Here is a 12,507-nt window from a genome sequence, read left to right on the forward strand (position 1 = left end):
ACTCATCTATAATTGACTTGCCAGATTTCACACGGGCAAAAGGAAATCTGCCTGTAAGAATTTTTTTTTTTTTGGCTGCATGAAATGTGAGAATTAGAAAGATAATTGATACTGAATGTAGAATAAGCAAACTTTGAAAATAAAATGGAATAGATAAACTCAGCATTGATACTTTCGGTCATGGAAATTTGGACAAAACAGGAAAACCTCTGCATCCTGCCAGCAATTCATCTTCTCCAGACGGATTTCATGAGGGGACAAGTGAATTCCATGAATCTGGGTGTGCAGGTAAATCCAGCAATAATGGTATATTCTAGAATCATATCTAAAAATAAAACTACAACTTGATTGCAGCTAACTTCATATAGGCTTTTGGGGCATTTTTCCAGAAGTTTCTGGGATAGTCTTTCAGATAAGAAACAAACATATATGTAACTAATTTATAGAGTAGAACTAGTTGTTTTCATCTGGAAATTATAGAGGTTTCCATAGGCATCTGTTTAAACCTAATATTCTTTCCTTCATCCTATCTCAAGTTCCTGAGTAGATTTAATTATGTTAAATACCAAATGTTATTCTGCTACCAGGTTATTAGTAGACCACCTCAATTTTCAGTGGTTTCTTCTTTTATAAACTCAAACTCTTTGCCTGTCTGTTACATCTGAATGTTTCATTTCATGGTTCTTACAGTCCTTCGAGGTCTTTGCTGTAATGTGCACTGTTTCTGAATTTTAATAGTTTTTCCTCATTCATACAGGACAGGGATGGCTATCATTAGGACAGGCCATTACTGCTACCTTAGTTGTTTCAGAGGTTTATTAGACAAGCTAATATACTTCAGGAAAGCTACTTAATAGCATTAAAGGCATGTAAAGCAGGTATGTAAATCACCTACTTTGGTACCTGCCTCTTGTCAAGAGAGGTTCACAACAGTGGTTTTCAAATGCTTTCCCATATTTTAACCCATCCTCTGGGTTAAAAACTACTTTGATAGCACTTAAAGAGAAGGAGAGGGGTAGGGAAAAGAGAAGAGGTATGATAAAACTATGTTATTTAAAAAAAAAAAAATTTCTGTTCATCAAGTGGAAGAAACTGTTTTCAAAGGGTATTTGTTGCATTGATTCTCTTTAAAGTGAGGAATTAATGTATCAGAACAAGTTGATTCTGAGTAGATTACATTTTCTTCTGTGTTCATCCATTCAGTCATGCACAAACTGCTGTGGTATCAGATCAAGACAGTGAGACACTCAACAGCATTGAGCATATATTTAGGATAATGTTAATTAAAAGAAGTTTTCTATTATACAGGTATTTATTTTACATAGTGTTAAATGCTAGCATAATGAAAGGTGGCTGCAAAAAAACCACTTGTGTTGTTTTCACAGGTATTTCAAAAGTGACCAGATTAGACAGATTTCTGTTTCACTGGCCATGAGATTTTGCAAATGCATAGGTTTTATAAGCCCCTTTGAAAATACATCTCATGGAGCCTAAATGCAAGATACTGGGAAATTTCAAGTCCAAGTTTAATTCTAATTCATATGCTGGTAACACAAATCATTGGTATGAGCAAGAGTAAACAAGTATTCTGAAAAAAACCACAACCCAACAAAAAACTATTGTGCTTAAAACTGTCAGCTTGGAATAGAAAGTCTCTGCAACTTGAATCTTAACAATGCAGATCATCAACCTCATATTTTGAAAACTTAATTGTATGCAAAAACTTCAGATTTTCAGAACAATTGTTTCCCAGATCATCTTTTCAGTGGCAGGTAGTTGAAACCTTAAAAAGATGATTATACATCTTCTTTCCTAACTAATATTTATTTTGCTTTATTCCTTAATAGAAAGCATCACAGTTAATGAGCAAAATTATATAAAACCTTTCAGTAAATATAATCCAGGGAGTATTTTCAAGTATTTCTGGTTATTGTAAGAAGTCACAGTGCCTCTTAATTGCTTTTGTTTGAAGAGACACAGTTGTTGAGAAGCACTAGTTCTAAGAGTAAAGACTTGTGGGCTTTTAACTTAAAAAAATTTGATTTTCTTCTTAACGTCAGTACAGAAATTGGAAGCGTTTAGAAATGTTTTTAATTTTTTTTCCACAGAGAGGGCAGCAAAGTGGTTTGAATAACTTTGTACTAACATTGTTAATAGTATCCAAGTTCATTTTTATAGAGTTGCAAGAGAAGCTTGAAAATACTAGCAGTTAAGCTGCCTGAAATTTTCTACGGGTTTTAATAGTAGTAATATTTATTCAGAGGTCTGTTATTAAAATATGTAGAACTTCACATGTCTTCTCACATATTTGACTTGCTTTTTACAAGTAGCTTTTTAGTCAAAAGCTACTTGTAGATGCTATCTAATGTGTTCAACTTGCAAACAGTCCAAATCTATAATGGCTAAGATTGAAGAACATGGGGTTCGCATGAAAATAGTATCTTCTCCAAGAGTACACAATTAAGTTATTCATATTTTTTAATCAGAATAATTTTCTAGTTTCAACAGCTATTTCCTTACCTAACGATTGACATAGACATGATTTTTTCCCCCTGTAGTAACAAGAAGCTGTTAGTATGGCTGGACTATGGTGAAAACAGAAGTCCAAGAATTACAGATATAAATGGAGGCAGATAGGGTAAGTATATTGATAAATCCTTAATCTCAAGTGTCACATGTTAAGTTTAGGAATATAGAGCTCTCTTCACAGCATAATGAGTAGAATCAACTTTTTTGCTGATACTTTTATTAGAATTTTGTGTCTCTCAGGCTTGTATTTGAGTCATTTAGTCTTCATGGCCTTGTAGTAAAGCTGCTGGCAATGCAGCAGCATTCTCAAAGGTGGCTACAGGCCTGCTCAGCCATGGAAGACTTGAAGACTTATGTGGAATGCTGTTTATGTTGAAAATTTAAAATATATCCATCCAATATCTATTTATACTTTTTTACCACCATCATGCTTCCATCAGTGAAGTACTAGTGGCTTTGGGACACAACTTTTCCTACAACACTATGAGAATATCCAGGTTTTTAAAAGAAAAAAGCTGCTTTTGTTCAGTTTGAGTTGCCTGGTACAGTATGAGAGGTGAGAATGTACTGAATTGTAGGGAGAAGAGAGATTTTCATCTGACTTAGAACAGGGAAATTCACTAGGATCCTAGTATGGCTGAACTGATCCACAGGAATTTAACTGTGCCTTGCAGAAGAGGCTTGTTTGACAGCAGCAGTGGCAGCGAAGCTTAATGCATGTTGCCTTTTTCTTCTAAGAAAACAGTATTAGATTCTGGTAAATTCTGGTGGTGAACAGGAATACAGTATAAATAAAAATATGTACAGTAACTTTAGATTATTTAATATGACTCTTCAAAATAGAACTTGAGACTTATTTTGCATAGCGAGACATCCTCAGATTAACTGCTAAAATGACACAACAATAAACAGAGGTGCAAAAGCCCAGATTTGTACTGAAAACATGAACAGATGCAATAGCAGGAGTCCCACTTCCAAGCAGCTTCTTTGGGAAACACACAGTATTAGAACTGCATGAAAAATGATGCATACCTAACTTTTGGCAAATATGACAGCATGTCAAGTGAGAAAAATGTCTTTTGATAGAGAAACATTTATTTACATAGGCAGGTAATCTGTGCAGTTTCACATTTCAACTTGGAAGTGGAGGATTTCTCCTTACTAAAATTATTTGGGTCATAATGAAAAGACAAATAGATGTTTAGGTAAGATCACAGCCAAACCCCAGGCCTGAATTCAGAAAGGCATGTGGACTGCAGCACTGTGAGCTGATAATACAGTACAGAGTAGGATTACAGCAGCGACTCTCTTGTTAAGGAAGACTTTGAAAGAGAGAGGTGAGCACTCAGCCATTCTTTATACACAGTTTTCCTTACAGTCAGAGAGTGAGGCACGCTGCATTTTGTGATGCCAAGAGGAAGTTAATGAATTATAGCCACTTCATGGCATTTCAAGTATACTTGGTCTAACTGTATTTTAATCATACAAAAGCAGCAAATACAAATCACATTTTCCCTTCTCTAAAACACTGGAGAGGTATCATTGGTATTTATTTAGAATTCCCAGTCTGTATCATCTTGATTTGTAGCAATATGTCCAAGTTCAGTCCCAACTGCTGTTGAGGGCAGTGCCAAGAACTCTGATCTGTTATTTTGAATAGGAGGTGGTAATAGGGACAGTAGTGAATTCTGTGTTTGTTCCTTTATCTAGAAAGAAAAAAAGTTAAAATAAATCTACACAAAAAAGACTCCATAACTTTGCAACTGACTTCATTAAAAGCATGTGAAATAAGAGCCATGTTCTTGCATGTTACAGTACTGAAAGTAAAAGAATGAGAGGTTTTGCTTTCATGGCTCTATTAGTCTTTCAAGACTAATGAAATCAGCTGTGCAGTTCTGCTTTAAATTAAGAATATTAATAGTTTTTTTTAATTAATTAGGCTGCCTTTAGTTAAGTTAAATCAACTTAACCAATGGGGAAATTGATTACTCTTATGCTTCCTACACTTTGTCAATACCATTTTGTTAAAAAAAAATTTGGAAGCAGATATGCTCTTACAGGATGCCTTTTGGCTCCAGGTAACTTCATTACTCTGTAATCTAGCTCTTTTTGTGGCTTATTTAGGGTATAGCTGTGTCATGTAATGAAATACAGTAAACTCACCTGTTTGAAGAACGTATGCGAAAGCAAACTGCTTGCTGATGGCCTGAATCATAAAATGAACAATATAATTATGTTTTGGAAAGTAAAATACTGCATTTGGATAATGGGCCAGATTGAGAAATAAATTTAAGCCCTGTAGCTTTTCCTCCACAGGACAAATGTGAAGAATGAGAAAAGCAGCACACAATTCCTACATTCTATGCCTCAATTTGTAGTGAAAGCACTACTGAAGAAATCTATTTATAAAGGCCTTTTCATGTTTCTGCTTAACAAGGAATTAAATGCCTCATTCAAAAGAGACATAGTATTGAAAACATATATTTCAGATTTCTGGTGGTTTTTTTCTTGGACAAAGTACATGTTTGAAAGTTAATTTTACTTGTTACAAATAACAGTTATAGTACAAGAAATTCAGGGGCCAAATGACTTTAAAAGTTTGATTCCTTTATCAGACAAGACATTTCTTACAATACAAATGTAAATGTATGGTTTTACATAGTACATCTGCCCTGAAATTCTGATTCTAACAGCATTCAATTGATTACTGTATTCTAAACTGTGGGTTGTACTTGGTCTTAGATGGAAGTGACAAAAAAATTAGTTTTCACCAGGACGTTACCTTTTCTCAGGGTCCTGTTGCAAGCAAAGTTCTACCAAGTTGTGGAAAGCAGGTGAAAATGTTTTGGAAAAGGGCATTTGAAGTCTTTCACTGGTCATTGTGCGTGTCATGCTCTCACCAATTCCAGAATCAACACCTGATCGGGAATTCTTCATCCTGGATTCCCCCCGGGGAAATGTATTTATATCCCAAGGACAGTAGGTGGGACCTTTCAGCTTTTGCAGCAGCATCTAGTAGGAAGGAATAGCAGTATGAGAGTTCAACAGCTATCCAGACCTATTCAGGGTAAGCTATGAAACTCCAGGGATGAAGGGATTATTCATTCTAGAAAGAGGTGTGCGTATTTGAAGTAACAAAAAGCAGGCACTACTTCAGCAGTAATAGCACTGGTTTCTGTGAATAAACAAAACAAAAAAATGCTCAGCCTGTTTTTAGCTAGAGATAAAGTTTAGCATTATACCTGAGTGCGAGGCATATCCTGAAATGGAACGTGTCCATTGGCTAATTCACATGCTGTAATCCCCACGCTGTAAATGTCAGACTTCATGTTGTAGCCATACAAATCCTGTGAGAGAAGAAAGACATTACTGATCACTGAGGCCATTGAGTGGTGCCAACAAGAATACAAGTGCCTGCTTCAAACCAAGATTCTAATACCCCATAACCTGCACAGTATTGAAGCAATTAAATTGTGAAACCTCAGACTTTTTTCAGAAATCTGATGGCTGTACTGAACACAATTTCAGGATTTGCAGTAGGTTCCAGGAGGTTTGGGTAAAGAGATTTAATACAGCTTACCAACAGCTTTAGAACTGGTTCTCTCCAGAAGAATTAAAAATTCAGTACATGTATTTTTAAAAGTTACAGTTCGACATATTTCATTGCAATTCTACAAGCAGACTTGGGTTGAAAATTGAGCACTGCCACTAACTTTGAATTGGAAAAATTATGTGTAATTTATACTAACCTGTCTCAGTAGTTCAGGACTCAGCCAAGGAAGCACAGATGTACTAAACTGGGGGAAATCATACACCACCTTTGACTTCTGTCCATTGCTAACTAAACTGTAGAGGTTGTTTAGGCCAGAGAGAGAAACCAGCCCATCCTCTGAAATCAGAATGTGGCTAGCTTTAATATTCCTGTAACATAAAGTGGTAAATTTTAATTATAAGAATTACTCTAAGTACTACTAGAACAGAAATGCTTTCATATTTCATTGAATTCTAGTGAGATGCTAGCATGGAGTTCATCTCTCTGTTAAGGGAGATGATCAGGATAAACGTGCCAGAAATTGGAGAAGGGCCCTTCTTCCCTGCAAGGGGTGTAAACTAAGGAAGCCCTTTCTATAACTCTGGTTTTCTTCTGCTTCAAAGAGACAAAGCCAGGCAGATGTATAATCCCTGTAACAAGTGGTTTGAAGAAATGTCTAAATACATTTTCTGTTAAAATTAATCCTGCTGTATTATTGAAAAAATTGTTACTTGTGCACTGTCTGATATTAGAAGGTATAGAGGAAAAGGAAACATTACTTAAGATAAGATGCTGGTTCTGGTTCTTATCTATTGACATTCTCCTACCTGTGAATATATCCATTCTGGTGCATGTAATTTAATCCTCTGATTGCACCAAACAGAATGTTCCCTATCAAAGCTTCACTCATTCCTTCAGGAAAGTAAGTCTTCAGCAGGTGTCTAGCTGAACCTGGAAGTGAAAAAAAACCTAGCTAGGCCTAACAAGTCTAATTAAATGACTTGTCTGTGTTTCTTTCACTGTATACACTCATCAAGAGCAGCATTCTATATTGACTCTGGTGCATTATTACATGGATGTAACTGATGCCCCATGTCATGCTTCTGTTAACTGCAAGCCTGTGCCCAACCTGTATTCAGGTCTTCTGTTAGCAGAAGCTGCATTAAGTCAAATACATCTCCCAGTTACCACTCCTCACATGGTGGGTGCTAGGACTAAGTGGAATTAAATGCAGTTCAAATACCAGTCTTCATTGGGGAGGAAATCTCTAAACAAATGGTTTGGGAGAGACTTTTTTCTACAAGACAGGAGATAATTAAAGAGAAACCTCTCATGGACCACGTGGTGCAATTTGTATCAGCCCTTTCTCCTTTTCCAGAATTGCAGTTAACAGTTCTTACCATAGGCCATGAATGGGGAGATGACCCAAAGCCAGCTTCCAGCTGTAAACACTGTCCAAAATGTCATTATGTTGGGATGCTGGAAAAAGTGTGATAAAACCACCTCATTCTATGGAATTAAATGAAAGTGGATGTGTTAGCCACAGAACAGCAATCCTACCAAGAGCATTAACTACATTCAGTAATCAGTAAAGAGAACTGTTTCTTTGCATTTATACACATCTGTGATTGCAAGTGATGTGCATAGTCTGCAACAGAAATGTAAATAGCTTGTCCATAATTGCATTTGTCTAAAGTAAATCTAGTTTGTTCATAGTCCAAACTTCTGGTGTTAAATAAGAGTACAGAAGATGTTTCAAGTAAGTTGTACAATTACAGAAGCAATTTCTAAAGCAATTGTCAGCTGTGGTCTTCAGAAAGCAACTCTCAAATTTACACATGCATAATGTTTATTATATTCTAATCCTTTGGAGGGAAAAACTTGACTGGAATGACCCAGTTCAAACAAAGGCTACATTTGTTCAGTAATCTCATATGTGTTCCTCACTATCTTCATCAGGCTTTGTGCAGAAATGCTGTTCCTTTACCTGTAAGGCTTTCAAGTGCTCTTCAGAGCAATTTTCAAGGTCTGTGATCCTTACAGCAACTTGCCTGTCTGTAGGTGTATGCCGTGCAAGGTAGACTGAAGTTAGATTGTTGAACCTCCTTCCTGAAACCAGAAATGGCTACTTTAACATTGGAAAGCATAATAAGCCAACACGTGGTTTTCTTCATGTTTAGAGATCATTTTCCAGTTTTAAAATGGCAATTGATAGCAGTGTGTCCTTTTGTTTTAGAATGCCAAAACCTTAAGTAATTGCAGCAAAATATATGCAGCAAATTAGTTGAAGCGTGGCTCTGCTATTTTGAGAACAACTAAAGAGTTTGAACATACATCAGCATCAATTATACATGCAAATGAACACTTAGTATGCATATTCACATAAACATATGCAGGCATATGGATCTAAGGCAGCCATCCTAAGAACAGCCAACATGGGTACCCAAGTTACAAGATTATGATGTTACTTAAGGCTGTATTTATTGTCACATAGCACAGATTTTGAAAACTGACAAGTACATGCACAAACATCAGGAGACAATTTCAGGTAATTATTGATTTGTCTTAGATCTTGAAATAAGAGATTACTAAAATATAAGCAATGTTCTGCACTTTTCTCAACTAAGGAGACACAGGAATAGTCCTTCATGTTCCAAACTTAATATTTATTGCAGTTAGCAATAAACTATTGATAAGGAGCAATAAATATTTTAAGGTTCATTTATGTTACCTATTTCCAGCTGGAGTTCATAATGAGAGACATTAGAAGAGCAAAATACCATTTCATTCTTTCCTGTAGTTGGGGGAATCCAGGCTAGATCAGAATCTGCCTAACAAAGAGAAGAAACAGTTCTCAAAATGACTATGCAATTTAAAATAATTTATCTTTTTAAAATGAATACAAGAATATTATTAAGGCTAAAGTCCAGTACTCAAATAAGAACATTCAAGCCGGTACTTTTACCATTATTAAGATTTCGTTTTATGAGTTACAAGTTTTGTGTGTGTTTGTTTTCAAACTGGCACAAGATTAACACTTAGATACCTACAGTCTTCTACCAAAGTGGAAGCCCTAAAGTACTCTGTTTATTTTTATTGTCAACATTTCAAGAAGTACTCCCTAATAAGGCTATTTTTAATATGCATCAGCTTTATACTTAACCTTGGGAGTTAAAGTTTCTATTCTTACCAGACATTCATGGGTGCTGCTCTGAGATAGCTCTTCTGGTCTGATTGATTCAACTGGTGTACGCAGAATACAGGAGCAGTCCTTAAGAACAGAAACAAGTGAATGTTGGTGGAGTTGCTGCAATTTATTAAATATGACAGCGCAAAAATGTAAAAAAGTAGGCCTTCTAAGCAGCAGTTCAGGAAGTCTTCTGCTGCAAGTCAATAAATCAGGGGGTTAAGGAACAGCATAAAGCACACACATGGCACACCTAGAGAGAAGAGACATTAACGTCTCCTTCACCAAAAGCTGACACAATGAAGTTCAAACATGTCAGCACTGTGGAAATCCCCACAAGCAAGACATTTCACCAGGGCTTTTCATATTAAGGTATAGCTGGGCAACAAGGTACAACAGCCAAAATTTTTAAAGACAAACTTACCAAACAAGACATGGAACCGCTTTAGATCAGGGGAAAAGTCATACACACCCATTTATCCTAGAAAAAAAAAAAAAAAAAGTAGCAAAGTAAGATGATACATAAACCTGCAATAAACTTAAATCTCCTTAATCAGAACTGTGAGGCATTCCTGTCAGCTATCACACACAAAACCCCAGAACTCCAGCTCAGCAAAAGTCTGCTTCTATTTAAGTAGCATATCAATTTCAAACTCTACACTGAGGGCTACATGTCAACTCAAGTGTTCCTTTTTAATTTATGGGTTTAGAAATTTTACTGCCAGTTCTGAACAAACAATTTAATTGCAAGTTAACTGCACAAGTGCAAAAAGTAAAAAAAAAAACCCAGACTTTGGAATCCTTGGCAGTTTGTAGGAAAAGAAATCATTGTCTGTTGTTTTAAAGAAGCACAGCTGTGCTAGGCAGATCTTGGCTTGGCTGTGTGCAGCTGAACTAGCTCACAAAAAAAAGCAAGGCAGAAGCAATTGCTCTTTACATTTCACAAGTGAGGTAGGAAATATATTGTAAGGGATTTCAGTAAAAAATAAAAAGAGAAGCAATTCCCTCACAGATCAGAGGTCCTGAAAGTCCTCTAGCAAGCTTACTTTATGCTTTGGAGGCTTAGGCAGTGGGAGGGATGTCTAGTAAGCATATCAAAGCTTCTGTAAGTACAGAATGGGACTATTTTACCTCAGCTATAAGCAAGTCTTCAACAGTAAAATCATTAAGGTTGGAAAAGACCTCACAGATCACAGAGTGCAACCATTAACCTAACACTGCCAGGCCTGCCATTAAACCATGTCCCTAAGCACCACATCTACATGATTTTTGATCACTACCAGGGACAGTGACTCCACCACTTCTCTGGGCAGCCTGTTCCAATGGTTGACAACCCTTTCAGTGAAGAAAATCCCCTAACATCCAATCTAAACCTCCCTTGGTGCAACTTGAGGCCAGTTACTGTCATCCTATCTCTTGTTATGTGAGAGAAGAGGCCAACTCCCACCTCACTATAATCTCCTTTCAGGTAATTGTAGAGTAAGAAGGTCCCCCTGAGCCTCCTCTTCTCCCGGCTAAACTCCTTCACCCACTCCTTGTCATACTTGTGCTCCAGACCTTTCATCAGCTCTGCTGCCCTTCTCTGAACACTCTCCAGTGCCTCAATGTCTTTCTTCTTGTGTGGGGCTCAAAACTGAATGCAGAACTTGAGATGCAAACTGGCCTCACCAGGGAGTACAGAGGGACAATTACTTCCCAGGTCCTGCTGGCCACACTACTGCTGATACAAACCAGGATGCCACTGGCCTTGGCCACCTGGGCACACTGCTGGCTCGTTCAGCCAGCTGTCAAACTGCAACCCCAGGTCCTTTCCTGATAGGTAGCTTTTCAGCCACCACGAGGAATCCTACTTGGTGTCTGATAAAAAGTCAGATACAGGTAATAGTTCCATGTTAATATGCAATTTTTGTATGAAAGTTAACTTATAAAAGCTGGAGCACTATACCAGAAACTGATAATTTTGTTTATTAAGGAGCTAAACTTGAGTATATCCTGCATTTAAATTATGTATGATACTTAATCAAGGGAACACTCTTGAAAAGCTAACAAGCCCCCACCACTCCATTCACTGCTAAATATCCAAGCAATTCCAGTAACATTTTTACCCCAAAGATCTGCTGTAATTCCTTATTAGAGATACCAAATACAGACAAGAGTCAATCCCTGTGAGGTACTGGGCACCTTCAAAGGATCAGCACTTAACTTAAACAACTTCACAGCTTCACCAAGGAAGTTTGTAGCAGAGTAGGAAAAAAAAAAAAATAATGCAGGTACTTCAGGATACTGCCTAGCATTGTAATGGCTACAGCATCTTTCTACCTAGAAAGAAGATGCCTCATTCTGCTACACAAGACAATTTATTCTGCTGCTTGCAATATGAAACCACGAAAGCTCAGCTAAAGAATACAGTCTTAATAACTATGATATACCAAAGTCAAATTATTGTAGGCTTGCTTCAAACACGTATAGGCAGCCAACACAAACATCCATGATGTACATTTATTCAAATAACACTACAATTTTAAGATTTTTATTTCTTTTCTTGTGCAGCTTGACATTGTTTCCATCTTTCAATATGGCTTTGGATCATGTCCCCACATAAACTTTTTCCCCGTCCCTGCATTTTTGCTTCTGTATCGCAGGCTCTTTTTTGTACTGTAGATAGTGACAGTGTAGTACAGGTAAAACGATACATTCATCGCACTTTGTCCAAAGCTTCAGCCAGCGAACAGTGAAGGGCAAAAAAACCCACAGAAACCTGTGTCTGTGAGCTAGGGGAGTGTGAAGGCTCCGGAGCCGAAGCCCCGGTACCGGGAACGCGCGTTACTGGGTTCTGCTGACGCTGGGCTGCAGCTCCTACTTCGGAGTTCGCAGTGACTGAGGCAGCTCTCGGTCATGTATCTCGAGTGAAATGATCCGTCCGTGACAAAGCACCGGAATGTGCGGAAGGACGCCCCGCAGGCTCCCCCTCAGTTCCTCACTCGCTCCGTTAAGTTCGTACCTCGCCTTCCTCGCTGGGCCCCCGTCTCCCTCTGGCCTCCCGCGGTGGCCGGGACAGGGCTCCGCTCCCCGCAGCCGCCTCCCGAGCTCGGTGTGCGCCGCTCCCTCTCCCCGACCCGCCCGGCTGCCCCCACAGCGGAGCAGAGGGCGCGGCCACCGCGGAGCCTCGGCGCAGCCGAGCAGCCTTACAGGGCGGCAGCGCCCGTTCCTGCCCGCCGGAGTCAGGGCCGGGGGCCGGCGCCGCCACCGCGCCTCCCGC

At 38.3% G+C, this 12,507-nt stretch overlaps 1 protein-coding gene across 3 annotated transcripts; it reads right to left on the reverse strand.

The window, feature by feature from the left end:
- Positions 1-1,502: 1,502 nt before the first annotated feature.
- STRADB (STE20 related adaptor beta) lies at positions 1,503-12,507 on the reverse strand. 3 transcript variants are annotated; one of them, XM_059853319.1, is made up of 12 exons: positions 12,250-12,507; positions 9,673-9,729; positions 9,252-9,332; positions 8,793-8,892; positions 8,049-8,170; positions 7,462-7,540; positions 6,889-7,012; positions 6,279-6,450; positions 5,772-5,876; positions 5,312-5,541; positions 4,693-4,735; positions 1,503-4,235 (listed from the first exon to the last, which is right to left on the reverse strand). In XM_059853319.1, the coding sequence occupies exons 2-12, from the start codon at positions 9,682-9,684 to the stop codon at positions 4,083-4,085; spliced, it is 1,221 nt and encodes a 406-aa protein (XP_059709302.1). In that variant the 5' UTR covers positions 9,685-9,729; positions 12,250-12,507; the 3' UTR covers positions 1,503-4,082. The 3 variants fall into 3 exon arrangements, with proteins under 3 accessions (XP_059709302.1, XP_059709301.1, XP_059709303.1); XM_059853318.1 differs by having other exon boundaries at positions 7,462-7,570; positions 12,250-12,505; XM_059853320.1 differs by lacking the exon at positions 12,250-12,507 and having other exon boundaries at positions 7,462-7,570; positions 8,793-8,888; positions 9,673-9,731.

The sequence above is a fragment of the Haemorhous mexicanus genome, chromosome 8 (genome assembly GCF_027477595.1).
Source record: "Haemorhous mexicanus isolate bHaeMex1 chromosome 8, bHaeMex1.pri, whole genome shotgun sequence".
NCBI lineage: Eukaryota > Metazoa > Chordata > Aves > Passeriformes > Fringillidae > Haemorhous > Haemorhous mexicanus.

Coding starts and splice junctions, on each gene's coding strand:
- STRADB (XM_059853318.1), bottom strand. Junction 8,171..8,792: donor TGAACTCCAGCTGGAAATAG/GTAACATAAATG, acceptor TTCTGGTTTCAG/GAAGGAGGTTCAACAATCTA. Junction 4,236..4,692: donor CGCATACGTTCTTCAAACAG/GTGAGTTTACTG, acceptor TTTTCTTTCTAG/ATAAAGGAACAAACACAGAA.